A 21,920-nucleotide genomic window follows, 5' to 3' on the forward strand; every position below is an offset into this window, starting at 1 on the left:
TAAATAACTAGTAATTGGACAGTACCAGTCATTGGACAAAGCACAAAAACACAATATTTATTATTTATTTAGGTTGCTTTAAAAACTACCTGTGTTTAAAGTAATATAACGCCTGTTTTTAAAGAAAAACCGGTAGTTTTTAATGCAACCTTTATAAATATAGTGTTTTTGTGCTCTGTCCAATGACTAGTACTGTCCAATCACTTGTCATGTTCACCCTATTTGTATTTATTTGCGTATTTGATGATTTGATGTATGAAATTCGCCAATCAATCACCATTTGTAGACGGTTCTTTTTCTTCTTTAGAAATGTCCTCCCTTGAGGAATAGCAGTGTCAGTAATTATTTGGTAACGTGTAGACGGTTACATGTTTGACAAAGTATTGGCCTATTTGCCTATTTGACAAATATACTGACTGTATTTGGTATTGGTCATATTTGTCAAATAGGCAAATAGGGCCAAGTATACTTTAACAAACATCCCGTCTACACAATATGGTGATTGTTTGGCGAATATATTACATAGAAAATTCAAATACGCAAGACACCTGAGCATACAAATATTTATGAGAAATATAAAAATCCATAATTTCTCTGAAAATAAATATTAATCAAAATTATTGGATTTACCATAGACAAAAAAGCTTGCAAGATTTTTATTTTTAGCCTGTGGGCTGTGGCATGCATGGTTGGTGTTGGTCAATCCTTTGCCGGGATGAATTAAAAAAAAAAGTGTTGGTCAAGTGTCAACTGGCGACTGTCAGATAATTTTCCGATTGTTTATTTTTGGTACCGTGTGTGCTTGTTTTTTCCTCAAAAATATCAATGAACTTTAATTATTACATAACAAAAATATGTAAATAATTTTTTATATAAATTTGTGTATATACACGAGCAAAATGTTAAGTCAGGTGAATGCCTTCGTCGCGGGGTTAAAGTCTAGAAATGTGGACGTTCAGACCAAAACAGCAAGAGAACTTTATCACTATGCCAAAACCGAACTACGCGAGGTCCCTCAAGAGGAGCTCACGTTGTTCCTCGATGAATTTAACCATCAATTATTTGAAATGGTCTCCAGTAACGATGTCCACGAGAAAAAGGGTGGTGTTCTGGCTATAGGTGTGCATCGATTTTTCGATTACTTTAAATATTTATATTTATAGTTTTAACTTTGATTTAAACAAAATAAATTCATATGTCTTATTTAAATATCCTGCCAGAAATTTTACATGTAACAAAATGTTTCAAAGTATACATTTATTATTGAACTCTAATTTTCAGTATGTCTCATTGGAGGAGACTGCGATACTACAAAAACGAGAATAACAAGATTTGCAAATTACCTAAGAAATTTACTGCCATCTTCTGATGTGGGTGTTATGGAACTAGCAGCTAAGACTGTTGGTCGACTTGCCACAGTGTCTGGTGTCAAAAGAGCTGAATATGTAGAATTTGAAGTAAAAAGAGCCTTTGAATGGTTGTCAGAGGAGAGAAACGAGGGAAGACGTCACTCAGCAGTTTTGTTACTAAAAGAACTGGCTATTGCCATGCCTACATACTTTTACCAACAAGTATCTGGATTTTTTGATCACATCCTAGTTGCTTTGAAGGATCCCAAACAACAGATAAGAGAAGCAGCAGCTAAAGCATTGAGGGCTGGTCTAGTAGTAACTGCTCAAAGGGAATCTGCCAAACAGTCCACTGCCAGGCCGCAGTGGTACATGCAGTGCTATGAGGAGGCTATGATGCTTCTGGAAGATGCACCTATCAAGGAAAAAGGAATAACAAGGGAAGATAAAGTCCATGGGGGTCTACTCATATTAAATGAGTTGCTGAGATGCTCAAATGCCAATTGGGAGCAGAAATACTCTTACTTAATGAGTAGTCTGGATGTGCAGAAGGATATAACAGTCTCTGATGACATAATCTTCATCAGCTCTAAGCTGCACAGCCCCTCTGTCAAGCGAGGGTGTCTGAGTGATGGATTCAAGACTGAGAATGTACAATACCCAGTTCCTATTTATGAGTCTGAAGTTTGCAAGAAACTGCTGGCAGAGAAATTCGAGAGGATCTGTCAGGGTAAGTAATTAATGTTTGTCTTAGTTTATTTTATTAAAACCTTAAAAATTACAGCCCTAAAAATATTTCCCTTTTTTTTATCTTACAGATGTTATGTCACAGAGAATGTTTAAAGCACAGGGGGTGTCACAGATTATCTTAATTATAATTCCAAGACTGGCAGCATTTCATAAAGAGTTATTCTTAAAGAAATACCTTAATTCTACAATGCATTATTTACTGACTTCCATAAGAAGTAGGGAGAAGGACAGGAATATGGCATTTACTACTTTAGGTTTAATGGCTGCAGCTATTGAGGGGGACATCAGAAACTATATTCCGAGAATAATGGATGTCATCAAGCAAGCTTTGCCAGTGAGAGACGCTCAAGTTAAGAGGCGCATATGGATTGATCCCTCAATATTTGCCTGTATCACTCTCCTAAGCAGTGCTGTGAAAGAGCTGGTCATAAGTGATATAAAAGAACTCCTAGATGCTATGTTTGCAACTGGTCTAAGCCCCTCATTGACTATATGCTTGAAGGAGCTGAGCCAGAATCTTCCATCACTAAGAGGAGAAATATCAGAAGGCCTCCTGAATATGCTGTCTCTTGTGTTGAGGAACAAACCTTTCCTCCATCCAGGGGTTCCAAGAAGCTTAGAGCAGCAGATGAGCAATATGAATCTGGTAATTGAGCCCCAAGATTCGGCCAGCATTGTTTTGGCTTTAAGGACCCTTGGCACCTTCCACTTTGAAGGTCAACACAGCCTGCTCACTTTTGTGAAACGATGCGCTGAACACTTCTTGTACAGTGATCAGCAAGAAGTCCGAGTAGAGGCAGTAAAAACGGCTGCCAAACTCTTGGCAGATGCCACAGAAAGAACAAAAGAGACACCATCTAAAACACTGTCAATACTTACAGCTGAAGTAGTTGGAAAGATGCTGGTGGTTTCTGTTACTGATCCAGACTATGAAGTCAGATATTGGGTGCTAGAATCGTTGACCTATATATTCGACACTCATTTAGCGCAAATAGAGAACCTTAGCTACCTTTTCATTGCAATGAATGATGAGCACTTGGAAATCCGCGAGTTGGCGATTTGCGCAATCGGAAGACTTAGCACAGTAAATCCCGCGTATGTTATGCCTGGCTTACGCAAGATATTGATTCAATTTTTAACAGAATTGGAACATTCTGGGATGAGTCGTAATAAGGAGCAGGCTGCAAGAATGCTGGACAACCTGATTCTGAACGCCCCTAAGCTTGTGAAACCCTACATGGAAACTATACTCAATGTTCTTGTACCGAAGCTCAAGGAAGCAGACTTGAATCCGGGCGTCGTAATCAGCGTATTAAAAGCTATCGGCGATTTGTCAGATGTCCATGGTGACAATACAGGATTAAAGAAATGCTTGAAAGAGTTGTTGACGATTCTTTTGGAATTATTGTCCGACGCCAGTGCCACGGATAAAAGAAGCATCGCTTTGTGGACGTTCGGCCAATTGATAAGCGCAACTGGATACGTAGTTGCACCATACACTGAATATCCCAATTTAATGGACGTCCTCTTAAACTTTTTAAAAACGGAGCAACAGCCAAAAGACAGACGAGAAACTATACGCGTCTTGGGATTACTCGGCGCTCTAGATCCTTACAAACATAAAATCGCGAGAGGCCTCAGAGATGGTCAGCCAGATTCTAGCTTAGTGCCAGTCACGGATAGCAAATCTGAGGAAAATAATTTCGATATGACGACAAGTGAGATGCTAGTGAACATGTCTTCACCACTTCTTGATGAATACTACCCGGCCATCGTTATATCGACGCTCATGCGAATTCTTCGAGACCCAACTTTGCAACAGCATCATACAAGTGTAGTCCAAGCGGTGACTTTCATTTTCCAGTCGCTCGGTATTAAATGTGTCCCCTACATTTCTCGAGTGACGCCTAGCTTGTTGTATGTCGCTCGAGCCACAGAAAGCAACAGTTTCCGAGAGTTTCTGTTCACGCAATTAGCCAGCTTGATCGCGATCGTAAAGCAACATATTCGCAATTATTTGGACAAAATATTCGATCTGATTAAAGAGTTTTGGACGCCAAACAGTCCCCTGCAGCCGACTATTATAGTGCTAGTCGAAAATATAGCTGTCGCGCTTGGTTCGGAGTTTAAAGTGTATTTGCCGCAACTGATGCCTCAAATATTGCGGGTTCTGGCTCACGATACGAGCAAGGATAGGCAAGTAACAGATAAGCTGTTGTGTGCGCTTCAAAAGTTCGAAGATAATCTCGACGATTACATGCATTTGGTGATTCCGTCGATTGTGAAGCTTTTCGACGCCTCTGACTGTCCTATCCCAGTGGCTAAAGTCGCCATGGAAACGGTTGACTACCTCTCAGATTCTTTGAACTACAGTGAACTGTCTTCAAGAATTATCCACCCGATTGTCCGAAGTTTGGACACGTGCTACGCCCTACGAAATACCGCTATGGACACGCTATGCGCCTTGATCGTACAGCTCGAACGTAGATACATTGACTTTATTCCTTTGGTTCAAAAAGTCATCGTGAAGCATAGGATTCAACATCAGAACTACGAGAAGTTGCTTGCCAAAATACAGCAGCCTAAGTCCTCTGGTGATGTGGACGATTTCATACAGAACTCGCGACGCAAACCAAGGAACAACAATCAAGAGGTATGTAAAAGCGCCTAAACTTTAATGTTCTGATGTCTAATATTTACCGAAACTCGGACTGACCGTGCAGTACTCTATAATCTAAATATTCGTATACCCGTATATCGTATATAATGTAGATCTTTTTGATTTTGAGAGTTAGGGGCATAGAGAAAAATAATATGTTAGACTTATTAGAGGCTTCATATTGAAATTTAATATTTACGCTTTAATTTACCAACAAACCTAGTGTTTTTTTCTTCATGTAAGAGACCTTCAAATTTAAATATAAAATAGCATCAATTATAACAGGGTTTCCGTTATTTTAGGCCCGCATAGTCCCATGCGACAACTCGCCGTCTTTCCGCAAGCTTTACGTGAACGCGCAGAGCCTGAAGGTCGCGTGGACGGTCAGCAGCCGCGTCTCCAAGGACGACTGGCTGGAGTGGCTCAGACGGTTCAGCATCGGCCTACTCACTGAGTCCCATAGCCCGGCTCTTAGGTAAGCTTACTTTTTTAGATAGTTTAAAATGTTTGAAGTGGAATTCTGAGACTCCTGAGTGACATAGGCTATATTTTTTAAAAAAACGTAACTTTAAAAAATATAGCCTATGTCACTCAGGAGTCAGGACCACACCAGCTTTCTGTCGGTGTTAAAATTTTTGCAATCTGACCAATATAGTTTGACAAACAAAAAAACCAAACTTTACCTGTTTGTTATATTATTATATACATAGTACCTGGATGACCGAGCTTTGCTCGGTATAGCAAACACTCATTGACTTCGTGTTACTTAATAACGCCATCTGCTGGTCGTTAAAACAATTAGTTGCTAACAAAATAGTATTATTATTCGCCAATAGATGTCAGGAAGAGTCATATTTTTCAGTTTATAGATTATCGATAAAACACGAATAGAAAGACATTTTCTGAAAATGATTCCTAGCTAGATCGATTTATCGCCCCCGAAACCCCCTATATACTAAATTTCATGAAAATCGTTGGTTCCGATTCCAATCCATACTAATATTATAAATGCGAAAGTATCTCTGTCTGTCTGTCTGTCTGTCTGTCTGTCTTGCTTTCACGCCAAAACTACTGAACCGATTGCAATGAAATTTTGTACACAGTTATTCTAGAGTCTGAGAAAGGACATAGGCTACATTTTGATGTGGGAAAATATCTTATTTCCATGAAAATATCGATGAAAATGAATTCGCATTGCGCGTGGCCAGCGCTCATCCCGGGGGTCCTGGGTTCGAGTCCCGCAGGCGGAACAAAAAGTTTTCAATGTTCCTGGGTCTTGGATGTGTATTAAAATAAAATTTCAAAAATCTTAAACATATTTTATGTATATAATATTATAAAAAATCCAGAAATATATCGACGCAATGAACATTTTAGTTCTAATACGATTCAACAGATGGCGTTTTATTTTTTACTTTATTGTAACATAGAACTAATCATACTTATTAGTTAGTATGTTTTTGTTTATAGTTTTTAATACGTTAGAATATTATGTTTAATAATATAATCACTTGGTATAATAATAATCAATCTATCTTATCTTATAGAACTCCTACTGCATTTCTAATCCATACTATCCATACTAATATTATAAATGCGAAAGTATCTCTGTCTGTCTGTCTGTCTGTCTTGCTTTCACGCCAAAACTACTGAACCGATTGCAATGAAATTTTGTACACAGTTATTCTAGAGTCTGAGAAAGGACATAGGCTACATTTTGATGTGGGAAAATATCTTATTTCCATGAAAATATCGATGAAAATGAATTCGCATTGCGCGTGGCCAGCGCTCATCCCGGGGGTCCTGGGTTCGAGTCCCGCAGGCGGAACAAAAAGTTTTCAATGTTCCTGGGTCTTGGATGTGTATTAAAATAAAATTTCAAAAATCTTAAACATATTTTATGTATAATATTTCTAGCTGTTGCCCGCGACTTCGTCCGCGTGGACTTCAGTTTATAGCGCGCGATGTCAACAAAATTGGTGTCAAAAGCTTTTATAAAAAAACCCTGGTACCCCTTAAATCAATAGAGCTGTGCAGTGTGCACACAATAAGTATTTCATTTTTTTATATTAAACTTTATATTTTATGCCAAATTTTAAAGCTTATTTAGCCCTCCAATTACACAACTTTACCCATAAACTATTTATCATTGATAGATTTAAGGTTACGTCACACACAGATAAAGTACTGAGTTATTTAATACCGTAGAATAGATAAAACAATCGAAAAAAATCGAAACTTAAATGTAAGATGATACTCGTCTTATAGAAAGACTTTTGAGCAAGCGTCAGCGCGATGTAGAAGACTCACGGCGCCATCTATTATGAATTGTTGGAACTAACTTAATTTGAACAAATTTACGCATTTTCACCCCCTTACAACCCTTTTTTCCAGTAAAAAAAGTAGCCTATGTCCTTTCTCAGGCTTTAGACTATCTGTATACAAAATTTCATTACAATCGGTTCGGAAGTTTTGGCGTTTGGCGTGAAAGCGAGACTGACAGACAGACAGACAGACAGAGATACTTTTGGCGTTTGGCGTGAAAGCGAGACTGACAGACAGACAGACAGACAGAGATACGTTCGCATTTATAATATTAGTATAGATTATGTGCACACTGGACAGCTGTTTTTGGGTATTTTGATTAATTAAGGGCCGCGCTACACCGGAATAGCAGCGGCGAGGCGAGCACTTTCAGCGCTGCCATTCCGGTGTAGCGCGGCCCTAAGAGGGGTACCACTTGCCGCTACTTGCACCGCGCGCTATAAACTAAAGTCCACGCAGACGAAGTCGCGGGCAACAGCTAGTTATATATATTTTATATCTTTAAACGAGCAATTCTTGTATATATATATATATATATATATATATATATATATATATATATATATATATATATACAAGAATTGCTCGTTTAAAGATATAAAAAAAAAAATATATATATATATATATATATATATATATATATATATATATATATATATATATATATATATATATATATATATATATATATATATATATATATATATATATATATATATATAATTGGAATCTCGGAATCGGCTCCAACGATTTTCATGAAATTTAGTATATAGGGGGTTTCGGGGGCGATAAATCGATCTAGCTAGGAATAATTTCTAGAAAATGTCATTTTCATCGGATACCGAGCAAAGCTCGGTCAAACAGCTAGTATATATATATATATATATATATACAAGAATTGCTCGTTTAAATATAAGATAAGATTCTGTGAAAATTTCAACTCTCTAGCTATTACCGTTCTTGAGTTACAGCCTGGAGACAGACACACGGACAGACATCGAAGTCTTTTAATAAAGTCCCTTTGGGTACGGGACCCTAAAAAAATTGGCACAATCGTAATTTAAAATTATTTTATTTAATCACATCCTCTTTTTACACGTTAGCTTACCAAGTTTGTTCTTTTTCATTACAGAGCATGTCTGAGTCTCGCTCACAACTACTCGCAGCTTCTACGCGACCTCTTCAATGCGGCGTTTGTGTCGTGTTGGACTGAACTAGACTCCACCTCCCGAACTGAACTAGCCAACGCCTTAGAGCAGGCGTTAACAGCACCTGATGCGCCAGAGTTGGCTCATACAGTACTCAATCTAGCTGAGTTCATGGAACATTGTGAGGGCGGGGCCTTGCCTATATCCGCCCATTTACTTGGAGAAAGGGCTATGCATTGCAGAGCGTATGCCAAGGCACTTCATTACAAGGTAATGATTGTTTTATGTAAGTTATTAGTTGAAGTGAAGACAGCGATTATCGTTGGTAAAAAGATATAAGGAAGAGAGTGGTCTCTATCTACATTTGTCGTAATCCCTGTCTATGTCACTTCCGAAATAAAAATTATAAGCTAAATTTCGTTAATTTTACAGGAAGAAGAATTTCGCAATGGAGCCACTTCTCAAGTAGTTGAAGCCTTGATTCACATAAACAATAAACTGCAGCAAAAAGAAGCTGCCGAGGGTTTGTTGGAGCGCGTTATGGCCCAGAGGGAGGCCGGTGACGTTAATTTAGAAGTGCAGATCAGATGGTACGAGAAACTACACAACTGGGAGAACGCTTTGAATCTATACGAGAAGAAATTGTCCGCTGACCCTGAGAATACGGATGCGTACTTGGGAGAGCTTCGCTGTTTCGAGGCTTTGGGTGAATGGGTGAAACTATACAATACCGTGTCGAGGAAGTGGCCTAGAATGGGCGATCAGGAGAAGTTCAAAGCGGCTAGACTAGCCGCAGCCGCCGCGTGGGGTATTAAAGAGTGGGAGTCCATGACCAACTACGTCAATTTCCTGCCGGAGAACACTCAAGATGGAGCGTTCTACCGAGCAGTACTAAACATACACAACAAGGATTACAAGATGTCTAAATTCTATATCGACCAAGCCAGATCCATTCTGGACTCCGAGCTGACTGCCGTCGCCGGGGAGAGCTATCAGCGAGCTTACGGAGCGTTAGTCAATGCCCAGCTCCTGGCCGAACTAGAAGAGGTGATCATTTACAAGTCTGAGCCGGAGCGACGAGACTGTATAAGACAGGCGTGGTGGACTCGTCTCCAGGGTGGACAGAGACTGGTCGAGGACTGGCGCAAGATCCTGCAAGTTCGAAGCCTAGTTCTGACGCCACAAGAGGATATGGCCACCTGGTTGAAATTCGCGTCCCTATGCCGGAAGAGTGGCGCGCCCCGCCAGGCCCATAAAACTTTGGTTATGCTTCTGGGTACCGATCCCAGCAAGAACAGGGACTTGCCTCTTCCGACGCACGAGCCGAGATTGACTCTTGCCTACGCCAAGCATTTGTGGGCGGCCGGGGATAGGCAGCTCGCCTACGACAAACTGCAGGGCTACGTCGAAACCGCCGACAATATCGACTTCAGGCTGTTGTCTCGTTGCCATTTGAAGCTAGGCGCCTGGTGCGAATCCCTCCTTGGCATCAACCACCTGTCCATTCCAGAGATCCTGCATAACTACGCCGCCGCGCTACCTCCGGACCACCAATCCGCGTCCGACAAAACCTGGTACAAAGCTTGGCACGCGTGGGCTTACATGAATTTTGAGACGGTCTTATACTATAAACATCAGGAGGCGGACGGATCGGACGCAATGAAATCGTCCGCGGACTACATCGAGACCCATACTGTACCGGCGGTAGTAGGCTTCTTCAAGTCCATAAATCTATGCCATGGAAGCTCCCTCCAGGATACGCTCCGTCTTCTAACTCTGTGGTTCGACTACGGCCACCATCCGGCCGTTCACGAGGCGTTGGTAGAGGGAATCAGGACCATCGAAGTCAACGTCTGGCTACAAGTGATCCCACAGTTGATAGCCAGGATCGACACTCCGAGACCTTTAGTCGGGAAACTCATTCACTCCCTCCTGATTGATATCGGAAAATCCCACCCTCAGGCTCTGGTATATCCATTGACCGTATCCGCAAAATCGTCTTTCGTTGATCGCAAGAACGCCGCTAATCAGGTTCTGAAGTCTATGGGCACGCATTCCAGTAATTTGGTCGCCCAGGCTGCTATGATCTCTGAGGAGCTGATCAGGGTAGCCATACTCTGGCACGAGCAGTGGCATGAGGCTCTAGAAGAGGCCTCTCGGCTCTACTTCAGCGAGCACGACGTCAAAGCGATGTTCAAAACTCTGGAACCTCTACACGCTATGCTCGAGAAGGGCCCGAATACGTCGAAAGAGAACTCCTTTACAGCTGCGTACGGAAGGGATTTGAACGAGGCTCAAGAATGGTGCAATCGTTATAAGGTAAATTAAATTCTAACAGATAATTGCAATATTTCCAAAATTGTAATTTATTCAGTTCTACAGAAATATTATTTTATTTATGATTCGTATCGCTCACGCATGTTATATCGCCGCCTCGTATAACAGTTACCGTATCGTATCATATTAATTTAAAATTCATTAGACTAGTCACTTTGTGCCCGCTTTTTATGCCGCAGCAGGCAGTACCTAGGTGCGTACCATCGTGGATATATTATTAAAAATGTTGTCTCTCTCTTTCCTCGTTTCTATGAAAGAGAAGGAAAAATATTCTAACAAATGATGCACAATATGTTACTCTACCGCAGATTTCAAGCACGATAACTTTTGTCGTGTTATCAATATCTTGTCTACTCGTTTATAGGAAAGAGAAGGCACGACATTTTAACAAATATCGTGCCTTCTTTTTCGTAAATGCGACAAATAATGTATGTGGTTACAATATTGTTCCTATTGTTCTTGTCGGCTTGTCCAAATTTCTCACTTACCATCTCGTTCTCACCAGGAGTCCGGTCAAATGCGCGACCTGAACCAGGCCTGGGACCTATACTACCACGTGTTTCGTCGCATCAGCCGGCAGCTACCGCAGCTGACGTCGCTCGAGCTGCAGTACGTGAGCCCGCGGTTGTTGTCCTGCCGTGACCTTGAGCTGGCGGTTCCGGGGTCGTATGCCCCAGACCAGGAGCTGATAAGGATCGCGCATATACAGACTAGCTTGCAGGTATTGTCGTGTTCAAAATTATGACGTAATTTTTGCAACTTCAATTTGATACTTACTATTTTTCAGATCTTTTGATTAATTTTGTATTTAATTTCATACATTCAACAGGTCATCACATCAAAACAGCGACCACGTCGTCTATGCATCAGAGGATCCAACGGCAAAGACTACATGTTCCTACTCAAAGGCCACGAGGACTTGCGACAAGACGAGCGAGTTATGCAGCTTTTTGGCCTTGTTAATACACTACTCCAGGCCGACCCTGACACCTTCAGAAGAGATTTAGCCATCCAGAGATACGCAGTGATACCGCTCTCGACTAATTCTGGCCTGATTGGCTGGGTTCCGCACTGCGACACGTTACACTCCCTCATCAAAGACTATAGGGATAAACGGAAGATTTTACTCAATATTGAGCATCGCATCATGCAACGGATGGCGTTGGATTTGGAGAAACTTATGTTGATGCAGAGGGTAAGTTACGATTTGTTTTATCCCATTCTGTGTTACATAACATGGCTTTATCATACAGAAAGACGAAAAATTTTAATAAACCCAAAAAATATGTCCTTTTAAGTCGAATGATGCTTGCTTATAATATTGCTTTAAACGTTTTCTCTAACGCACGCCCATTCCTATTTTTAATTTCAAGAAGTCCCATCCATTCCTCATGGTTCCCATCATTAGACCACCACTTTTGTGAACATGGTACCCAACTCGGAACAATACTTTATAGGACAAAAGAAAAGTCTTGAAAATCGTTGAAGTTGAACATACACAAAAAAATATAACCTCCTCCCATTTGGAAGTCGGTTAAATATGTATAATAATTTTCTCTTATAGGTGGAAGTCTTTGAGCACGCACTAGAGCACACAGCGGGCGACGATTTGGCCAAACTCCTGTGGCTCAAGAGCCCGTCGTCTGAAGTGTGGTTCGAGCGTCGCACCAACTACACCCGCTCTCTCGCTGTTATGAGCATGGTGGGATACATCCTGGGGCTTGGGGACAGGTATGTATAGAGTGTACACGATTTATGTCCACCATAGAATAGATTTCATCCCGCTGAAGAATAATCTAAGACCCAAGAGATAGATGTAATTTTTTTTCTTATAATCTGTCAGTATTTCTTTTCTTTCGCATTTCTCCTGTGATTTTGCTAAGCCTGCAGAAAAAAGTAGACTAATTAATTTAGAAAGCATGACATCCATACAAAAGGTTTGTCTTTACAGAAGGATAGACAAAGTTAAGTCAACAAAAATTGTATGAATGTGTGTGTGTATTTCTAAAATAAGTCTTTTTATTCTATAAGCATGTTAGTAAATTTTTACTTTTCGGACATTTTTTTCATAATTTGATATCACATCTGACTATTTCATTTTGGAGAGACCCTTTTACATTTAGCCAACTTTTTCTATAGACATATCCCATCTATTTCCCAGACACCCGTCGAACATAATGCTGGACCGCGTGACGGGCAAGTTTCTGCACATCGATTTCGGCGACTGCTTCGAGGTGGCCGTCACCCGCGACAAATTCCCAGAGAAAATCCCGTTCCGACTCACCAGGATGCTCATCAACGCTATGGAGGTGCGATATTTTATCAGCTATCTGAATTAATTTTTCTGAAATCAGGTCACTGAATTTAACTTCGATTCCTGCATTCAGATTACTGAATTTCGATTCCTACATACAGATTTCTGAACTAAGCTTTCTGCATTCAGGTTTCTAAATTAAGATTCCTGCATACATGTTTCTGAATTAAGTTTCCTGCATTTAGCTTCCTGCATTCAGGCTTCTGAATTTAGGTTCCTAAACTTAGCTCACTTAATTTAGGTTTCTTAATTTATCTTCCTGAATTCAGATTTCTAAATAAAGCTTCCTGAATTTAGTATACTGCATTCCTAGCCTACTGGTTCCTAGCTTTAGTAACCTGAATTTAGGTTCCTGCATACATGTTTCTCAATTAAGTTTCCTGCATTTAGTTCTAAATTTAGATTACTGCATACATGTTTCTGAATTAAGTTTCCTGCATTTAGCTTCCTCCATTAAGGCTTCTGAATTTAGGTTCCTGAACTTAGCTTACCTCAATTTATCTTTCTGAATTCAGATTTCTAAATAAAGCTTCCTGAATTTAGTATACTGCATTCCTAGCCTACTGGTTCCTAGCTTCCTAAATTCAGGTTACTGAATTTAGGTTCCTGCATACATGTTTCTGAATTAAGTTTCCTGCATTTAGCTTCCTGCATTCAGTTCTAAATTTAGATTCCTGCATACATCTTTCTGAATTAAGTTTCCTGCATTTAGCTTCCTGCATTAAGGCTTCTGAATTTAGGTTCCTGAACTTAGCTTACCTTAATTTAGGTTACTCAATTTATCTTCCTGAATTCAGATTTCTAAATAAAGCTTCCTGAATTTAGTATACTGCATTCCTAGCCTACTGAATTTAGAAAGCTAGGAACAAGAACCTTTCTAAATTCAGTAACTTGAATTTAGAAAGGTTCTTGAATTCAGACTCCTGAATTTAGGTTCCTGCATACATGTTTCTGAATTAAGTTTCCTGCATTTAGCTTCCTGCATCTAGCTTGCTGCATTCAGGCTTCTGAATTAAGGTTCCTGAACTTAGCTTACTTAATTTAGGTACTTCCTGAATAATCCTGCATTCAGGTTCCTAGCTTTCTAAATTCTGAATGCAGGAAGTTGCCTGCATTCAGATTACTGAATTTTGATTCCTGCATACAAATTTCTGAACTTAGTTTTCTGCGCTCAGGTTTCTGAATTCCAGGTTCCTGACTGGATCTTTTGTTAGAGCTACTTAACAAAATATATTTATGTACAGGTGACAGGCATCGAGGGCACCTACCGGAAGACCTGCGAATCTGTGATGGAGGTCCTCCACCGACATAAAGACAGCGTGATGGCCGTACTCGAAGCGTTCGTCTACGACCCGCTCCTCAACTGGAGACTCGTAGACGCGGCCCGGCGGAGCCCTGCGGACGAGCCTTCGCCCCCGTCGGCCCCGGCGCCTCCGCCCCCCGCCGAGACTAATTTGAACAAGAGAGCCCTAGCTATAGTCAATAGAGTTCGTGACAAACTCACGGGAAGGGATTTCCCGCACATGGAAGAAGCGTTGACGGTGAGAAGGCAAGTGGAGTTGCTTATACAGCAGGCGACTAGCAACGAAAACCTGTGCCAGTGCTACGTTGGCTGGTGTCCGTTTTGGTAAACTGTACTCGCAGATAACGGACTAAGGTTTATGTTCTACTATATAAGTTAATGCTACTGTGCAATCGAGATAGATGTTTCTCTTATTTATTAGATCTTTAAATTGTACATCGAGCCACATTCCTCCGTTGCTTTACCGCAGCGGTGACCAGGGGCGTCTCTCCCTTATGTGCAGGGTGTGCGTTGCACACGGGCGCTGCGGCCCTAGGGGCGCCGAGCGCCGCTCGCAACGAAGCCCCACTTGGCGCGCGGTTCACAAGTTTCTTTGCAGACAGAAGCATACACAGACAGAATGCTCTGAAACTCAGTCTGTTGATGCTGGTGTCCCTCAAGGCTGTGTACTATCGCCTACCCTATTCATACTGCATATCAATGACATGTTACAGACCAGCGGCATTCTTACAGACCAGCGGCATTCATTGCTATGTGGATGATAGTACAGGTGATGCCCTATAATATGCTGGCTCCCCCATATTTCCCGGCTAAATGTCATTGAGAGTCGAAACGAACTTGTGCCTAAAATAGAGAATGTCCCTGAATGGGGTAGACGTAACTTAGTCCAATTCAACTCCGTCAAGACTCGTTTTGAGAGCACCTCTTTAACAATTTCCCCCAGTATTGAAATACTTGGCGTAAACATACCTATCGAGCGAATTCCAGTTCCGATGTCACCTAGAGAGTAAGGCCAAGTTAGCCTCGAAAAAGCTTGTTGTTCTTGACAGAGCGAGACAGCATTTCAGACGGGACCAACACCTACAACTCTACGAGGCGCAGGTTCGGACTCACATGGAATATTGTTCTCATCTCTGGGCAGGGGCGCTAAAATACCAACTATCTCCCTCTGGATCGTATCCAACGTAGGGAATTGTTGATTGCCATAGTGTTTCAAACAGGCTGGACCCCTAGAAATTACGCCGAGAATCGAGATGTATCTTCACTCTGCATCCTCTATCGGTTGTATAACGGGGAGTGCTCTGAGGAATTGTTCGTAATCATACCTCCTGCAACTTTTCGCCATTGCTCCACACGAAAAATATACCTTTCTCATCACCTTGATGAGTGGCAATCTTCCACCGAGCATTTTTCGCGTAACTTTCTGCCGGGTACTGTAAAACTCTGGAATGAACTGTCATCAACAGTATTTCCGGACCCATACGACCTGCAAACCTTCAAGAAGAGAGCGTACTCCCTCTTAAAAGGTTGGCAACGCACCAGCAGCTCTTCTGATGTTGCGAGTGTCCATGGGCGGTACTTGATTTCCATCAGGTGACCCGTTTACTCGTTTGCCCCCTTATCTTATACCCATAAGTCCTCACCCTTAAGCGGCCGGTCAAACTGTACTTGTACTATGTACCCATTTCATTGTGACCGCGCGCTTGCTAGGGGGCGCTAGGGTAATGTTTGCACACGGGCGCCACAAGGGCTAGAGACGGCCCTGGCGGTGACGCTCTGATGTAATGCATATTTTTTTCATGACATGCCACATTTATGTTGTAACGTCATCGAATGCGGTGTTTTGACAGAACGACGGATAGAAAATTACAGTGCGACAAGGCTTTGAATGAACGTGGGTGGTGGCGCTGCCAGGCCTGTCCCACTCGCGCGTTTAGGTATCGAATTGTAAGTACCCCTTTAAAGGGGCAGATCACAAGGGACTCTTTCGTCGCATATTTACGTACTGATTTAACCGCTGTGACAGAATCGTTATTAATCTGAATCGTCATAAATAAATATGAACAATTGAAAAAAGTCAAAGAATTATTTCAATAAAGTAATTTAAGACTTTATAATAGAAAAAAAGATTAAAAAAACACGAACATAGCAAATAAACCAATTTGTTACAAACAAACCGCATACTACACATAAATAAGCACAAGTTACTATGTTTAAATTCCTGACCAGCTCCTACACTATAGTCGAATATAAAACTATTACAAAATATACGTTGGGTTACTAAAATTTGATTATTACTATAAAAAAGTTTGCTATTAGTAGTAATAGTAATTAAAAGAATTTTATTTTCTAAAAGGTGACAATCTTGATTTCGTCAGAAAGGGTACCTCTTACGCGATAGAAAGGGAGCGCACATGTAGGCAAATATAATTGTAGACACCTAGCACTGCGCGGTCGGAATTTGAACTTTATAGTATCGTAGCATGAGTTGTTATTTTTTTAAACGGGTTTCACGAGTGGGAATTCTGTTGGTACTACTAATATATATTCTGTGGCGCTGCTCGTAAAGGAGAACTGTCAAAAAGGACGTTTTTGTATGATGGCAGCGTTAGTTCCTTTTTTCGCCACGTTCATTTAAAGCCTTGTCGAGTTGTAAGCGGGATGCTGAAAATTGTATTGCGATGTCACAGTCTTGTACTGTTTTATCGTGACCAATCGCAACACAGATTTTCCATATAATATTGCATTACTGCGTTGCGGCGATGCGACAGAGCAACGCGGTCTCACTCAAAGTGCCTGGTGCACATCGTGTTATCCCAGTGCTTTGCTTTATGTTCGTTGGCTTACTACAATTTAGTTATTGTAGTGCTTGTAGAACTAGCTTAAAATGTATATAAGTAAATATGTAATACAATAATATTATTATTCACATTATATGGAACGTTGGGGTAAGATGGGGTATGTAAGGTTCAAGGTAAGTCTTGTCGACAAGTGAAGAGTAAGACCCCGCGCACACAGTCGGCTTAGTTATATGTGTCTTATTGCATTCTGATTATTATCAACTCTAGCATGCACAAAAAAGAGTTTACTATTTTAAAACGTGATTGTTTCTCTGAAAAGATATTTTTGTGGATTTTATTAGTTTATTTTGCGTAACTAGAGTTTATAAGAATGCACTCTGCGCAAGGCGTACCTTTATAAATATGCTCTGAATCTTTGTTACACCATCTTCTCCTAGTCTTCTAGTAGGTTGTAGATAACAAAACCAGGAGGCCTACTACGAAACCGTTTTGAGACTCAAACAATCGTACGAGAATGCCGCAGCCTGCTCTAACAATGTCATTTCACGTTTGTTAAGAGTAGGACGCGGCTCGTTCGATTGTTTGAGTCTCAAAACGGTTTCGTGGTAAGGCCTCTGAGTTGTGATAGCATTTTGATAATGTCCATATTTTTAGGCGTATATTATTTTAACGGGTTTAAGCACTCTTCGGTTTGTACGCTTAGTTCCTTGATAGCGCATTTTAGGCCGGTATAAATAGTCAGTACTTAAGATGGTCCAAATTTTGACAGCCAACCAATCACAGAGCCTGAACCGTGTCTTGAGACCGAGATGCATCTTGAGTACTATTTATACCGGCCCTAGTTACTTTTTAGTATTTAGGTTTTCATTAAGAATAGAATAAGAATCTCCTAGTCGTTTTATAAGTGGGTTCATAAAATCGTTGTTTGTACAACGATTTTATTAAATGTTAGCCCGCCATTCGCATTGCATTATGTATGCAACTCTAAGTAACATTGAAAGTTGATTTTTTTTATTATTATTGATCTATTGTGGATGATTAATATAGTGTTCACCAAACTAAGTAAATGTTAGTGTCCACTTTGACATAACTGTACAGGCTACTGCCTATTGGCAGACATAACATAGAAACTATACAGGTTGCAATTAAACCTACCGGCCAAATCATTAGGAGAGTCCATTTAACCGATAAAAATAGGGTGTTAATTTTTTAAACAAACATCCCACTTCAAATCGTCGCAGAACGGTCACTTCGCGGCGGTGGGTAGAGCGGGGATGACGCGGGGGCTGGCGCCAGGGGGGAGCGGAAGACAGGCGCCGGCGACGCGTAGTGTCCATTCATTGTGGTGTTTTTTAAGATAACTTTCGGAAGCTTTTTCTCAACATTCTAGTAATCAGTGATTATAAAAGAAAAAATGCGCCTATTTTTATTTTTAAAAAGGATCAATATATCGAAATTTGGCCGGAAGGTTTAATTGCACCATGTATAGAATCGGTATATCCAAGTCACGTAGAAATACTGTACTTACGAAATTTTTATCGATAAAGTTGCATTCATTTCAATTTACTGTATTTTGCAACTGATAATAATGATAAATATTTTTTAAACTATACTGGAATGGTAAGGCGTGAAAACAGCCTTTACCAATGGGTAAAGCCGCCACTGTACAAGATAGTATACACGGCCAACTATATTGATCAATTCATTTACATATTCTTATAAAATCTACTCCTGTAATATGACACGTTACAGCAATGTTTTCACGCTAGGGTCAGCACCAGTATAGACAGTAAATAGACCCGTTTTTCCCCCAAAAGGTAAAAACGGATATTTAGGTTTCAGCCGAAGCTTGAACCACCGGTGAGATTACTGCTTCACAATTCGTGCCATTCCTCTCGATTTCTAGTGCTATCTCTCTCTTACACCCGCCTGACAACTCATGCTGTCTCTTTCTGTTGTTTACGCCTTACGGGGCAGCGCGTGGCTGGTTGTTTTCAGTAACTTTACCCTTAAGCCGGCAAGGACATAAGTGGTGGTTCAAGCTTCGGCTGAAACCTAAATATCCGTTTTTACCCTTTGGGCGAAAACGGGTCTATTTAGGTGTTCGAGCCTTCGCTTGAACCAGCGGTGAGACGTGTTTACCTTCTGCCGGCGCTGACCCAAGCGTACTGTAGATTAATTAAATATAAATAGGTAATGAAAATATTCTATTTCATAAACCAAAATATATTTCTTAATCTTCAACAGTTTCAAACTTTTAACAAAACAGATTATTATACTTCATTATCTTACTTTTTTTTTCAAATAGAACAGAATATAAACATTTCTTAATCATACAATGTACAAACAACTAAATAATCTTTGAAAAATAAATTACGTTTGCAGCAGTCTAAGGACGTAAAAACAACCAAAAAATATTTAATTATTTATTTAAAATTACAAAATTAATTATTCTAAAGTGACTGTCCTAATCGATGTGAGATTATGAAGTGACAATATTATAAATTAAAAGAATAACCTATTGTATGGGATTCGGAGAACTCGCTGGCCACCATTGATGGGAAACTTGCAGGGTCGCGAAGTCAGCTGCTTTCATACATTAGGGTTCCTTAATTCCTCCACCCCTAGAGAGGGAACTATTTGGGATTCCGTTCGAATTTATTGTATTTGCTGCGGAACCAGTTATTTTATTTAAAATTCCATTTAATAGGCAAAGGTTAGAAAATTCACTTCCAGGCTCATTAGTCATTACTAAAATACTTAACTACTAATAATTGATCGCATATTTCAATAAATCGCGTAAGAATATTTGGATTATTTGATAATTCTTTCTGCGGGGCTAAAATGGTCACATTTAGCAATTCCTCTCAATCAATTCAGCAAATGAATTGTCAAAACTGTCAAACTGACAAATGTCAAATCAGTACAAAAATACAGAAATGAATTGCAAGCAGAGTTGCATTTTGCGATTTTAGAAAAATGAATCATATTATGATTCATATCATGATTCTTCAAAGCGACCATTTTAGCCCCGCTGAGCTCTTGAGCAACGCAGTTTGTGATTTTGATGAAAGCTGCTGGGGCGCTCGATAGTCCGAATGGCAGGCAAGTCAATTGGTATATTTTCTCCCCATACACTAGACAGAGGAATCTTCGATGACTTCGCCTTACCGGCACGTGAAAGTAAGCCTTTGAGATATCGATTTTCATCATGTAATTGTCGTAATCCAGGTGCAAGGGAATCTTTTGAGGATTTATGAGGCGAAACTTTGGGGAGATCACATATTGATTTAATTTTTTCAGGTTGGGTCTGTTTGTTCCATCCCCTTTTTCTCTGAGAAAAAAGTTGGACAAAAACCCAGTTTTTAGGTGTGTTTCCTCGATTGCGGACGAGGTCAGCATATTTTCTATTTCCTTCGTCATTTCTGTTAATGGTTTCGTTCTGAATTTTATGATATTTGCTTTTGAAAATGGTCCCAACTGCCAGAGGAGGTTTTCTGTGAAATGGGATTTTGTATCCCTTTAACTCCTTAATCCCCATAAGGCCCACTTGGGCCGCGCTAAATGTCAAGCGCCATTCCGTCAAGCACCATAAGGCCCAAGTGGGCCGCGCTCTTCATTCGATTATATTTCGTATTTAGCTGATTTAGAGACTACTTTTGTATGAAGAAGTTGGGTTAGTTACGATCTATGATACATTTGCCACATTCTGAATGCAAAATATTATACAATCTGTGGTCGACGAATATTTTTCAGTCATTTGAAAATCGTGAAATTTTTCGTGTGTGTTCTGCAGTGTTGTGTAATTTGTTTGAAATAATGGATTGATTTAACGAATGTAAGTAGTAAAATACCTAAATTTACTAATAAGTAATTATTTTAGATAATCATTTGAAAGAAATACATCGTAAAAACTTTTAGGTTACACTCGAAAATTTGGTTTAGTTTTTGGTGATTTGGACGTGATTTGCTTCATATATTTGTAAATTAATTACGTAAAACGCTTAAACAAGTTATTACACAATGTCTCTAAGACAATTTATATCAATATTATGCATTACGTTTCTAAACAATTGAGAACAAAAGTTCACAGATAACGGCTATTTTCTGCCGGCCGCGCCATTTTGAACTTTATTTATATATCACTAATGACGAAGTTTGCTTGTGGGTTATACGAAACCGGTTTTTTTGGGTCGTAAATCACGGCTGTTTTTATAAACAATTCAAGATGTTTCGATGAGTTGTTGATACAAGGGTCTAATTTAGGGTTCCGTCGTGTAGATTTTAACAAAATATTGTTTAATTTGTAATCAAAGAGTCAGAAAAATAATTTTCAAAGTACATACTGTAAAAAGAATATTAAATCAGACTAAGTACTATAATTATGATGGCTTGATAGATAGAAAATTTAACATAGCTGTTAATGTTTTTTACAGAAACATAAAATGTGGGTTGGATGTAAAAATATTATATTATTTGTAAAAAAGGGGCGGGGTCTGGCGCCATTTTTTTTTTGGATTTTGGATTTCTATTTTTGACAGATTTTTTCCGAGTATCCAGTGGTTAACATGTCTAAAATATTTGCAGGTGCCGAGCTCCTTTTTTCTATATATTTGTGAAGCCTGCACTGCTGCGAAGAACTCACTTTTTGTCGCCTCCCCCTTTTTTCCTGGCAAAACGACCCTGCGTTTTTCCTGAAAAGTCACGGGACTTTCCTTGAGTTGCGGAGAACTTGACTGTGTTGTCATTGTGTTTCCTTCTCTTCCATGTGGGGTTATTATTAGCCACTCTCATTTCTGTTCTCCTAGATCCATTGTTATTTTGGACTTTTGGCGCTGAGCGAGTGTTTATAGACAAGAAAAAATCTATGGATTCCACCCTGACACCACAAATGAGATTCAGAAGATGGAATGTCGTGGAGTATTTGACGGAGG

The 21,920-nt window shown here is 40.0% G+C and overlaps 1 protein-coding gene across 2 annotated transcripts; it reads left to right on the forward strand.

Annotated features, from left to right (window-relative positions):
• Positions 1 to 834: 834 nt before the first annotated feature.
• Positions 835 to 18,668, forward strand: LOC121735265 (serine/threonine-protein kinase mTOR). 2 transcript variants are annotated; one of them, XM_042126033.1, is made up of 12 exons: positions 835 to 1,119; positions 1,282 to 2,079; positions 2,168 to 4,752; positions 5,061 to 5,233; positions 8,216 to 8,501; positions 8,664 to 10,550; positions 11,074 to 11,289; positions 11,398 to 11,763; positions 12,133 to 12,299; positions 12,730 to 12,877; positions 14,127 to 14,516; positions 18,658 to 18,668. In XM_042126033.1, exons 1-11 carry the CDS (start codon positions 900 to 902, stop codon positions 14,511 to 14,513), a joined length of 7,233 nt encoding a protein of 2,410 aa, XP_041981967.1. In that variant the 5' UTR covers positions 835 to 899; the 3' UTR covers positions 14,514 to 14,516; positions 18,658 to 18,668. The 2 variants fall into 2 exon arrangements, with proteins under 2 accessions (XP_041981967.1, XP_041981966.1); XM_042126032.1 differs by lacking the exon at positions 18,658 to 18,668 and having other exon boundaries at positions 14,127 to 14,853.
• The last annotated feature ends 3,252 nt before the right edge of the window (positions 18,669 to 21,920 follow it).

The sequence above is a fragment of the Aricia agestis genome, chromosome 17, assembly GCF_905147365.1.
Source record: "Aricia agestis chromosome 17, ilAriAges1.1, whole genome shotgun sequence".
Lineage (NCBI taxonomy): Eukaryota > Metazoa > Arthropoda > Insecta > Lepidoptera > Lycaenidae > Aricia > Aricia agestis.

Bases quoted from the DNA above. Each gene is read 5' to 3' on its own strand.
- LOC121735265 (XM_042126033.1), top strand. From the start codon at position 900: ATGTTAAGTCAGGTGAATGCCTTCGTCGCGGGGTTAAAGTCTAGAAAT. The intron at 1,120-1,281 runs GTGTGCATCGAT...TCTAATTTTCAG, and splicing joins GGGTGGTGTTCTGGCTATAG to TATGTCTCATTGGAGGAGAC. The intron at 2,080-2,167 runs GTAAGTAATTAA...TTTATCTTACAG, and splicing joins ATTCGAGAGGATCTGTCAGG to ATGTTATGTCACAGAGAATG.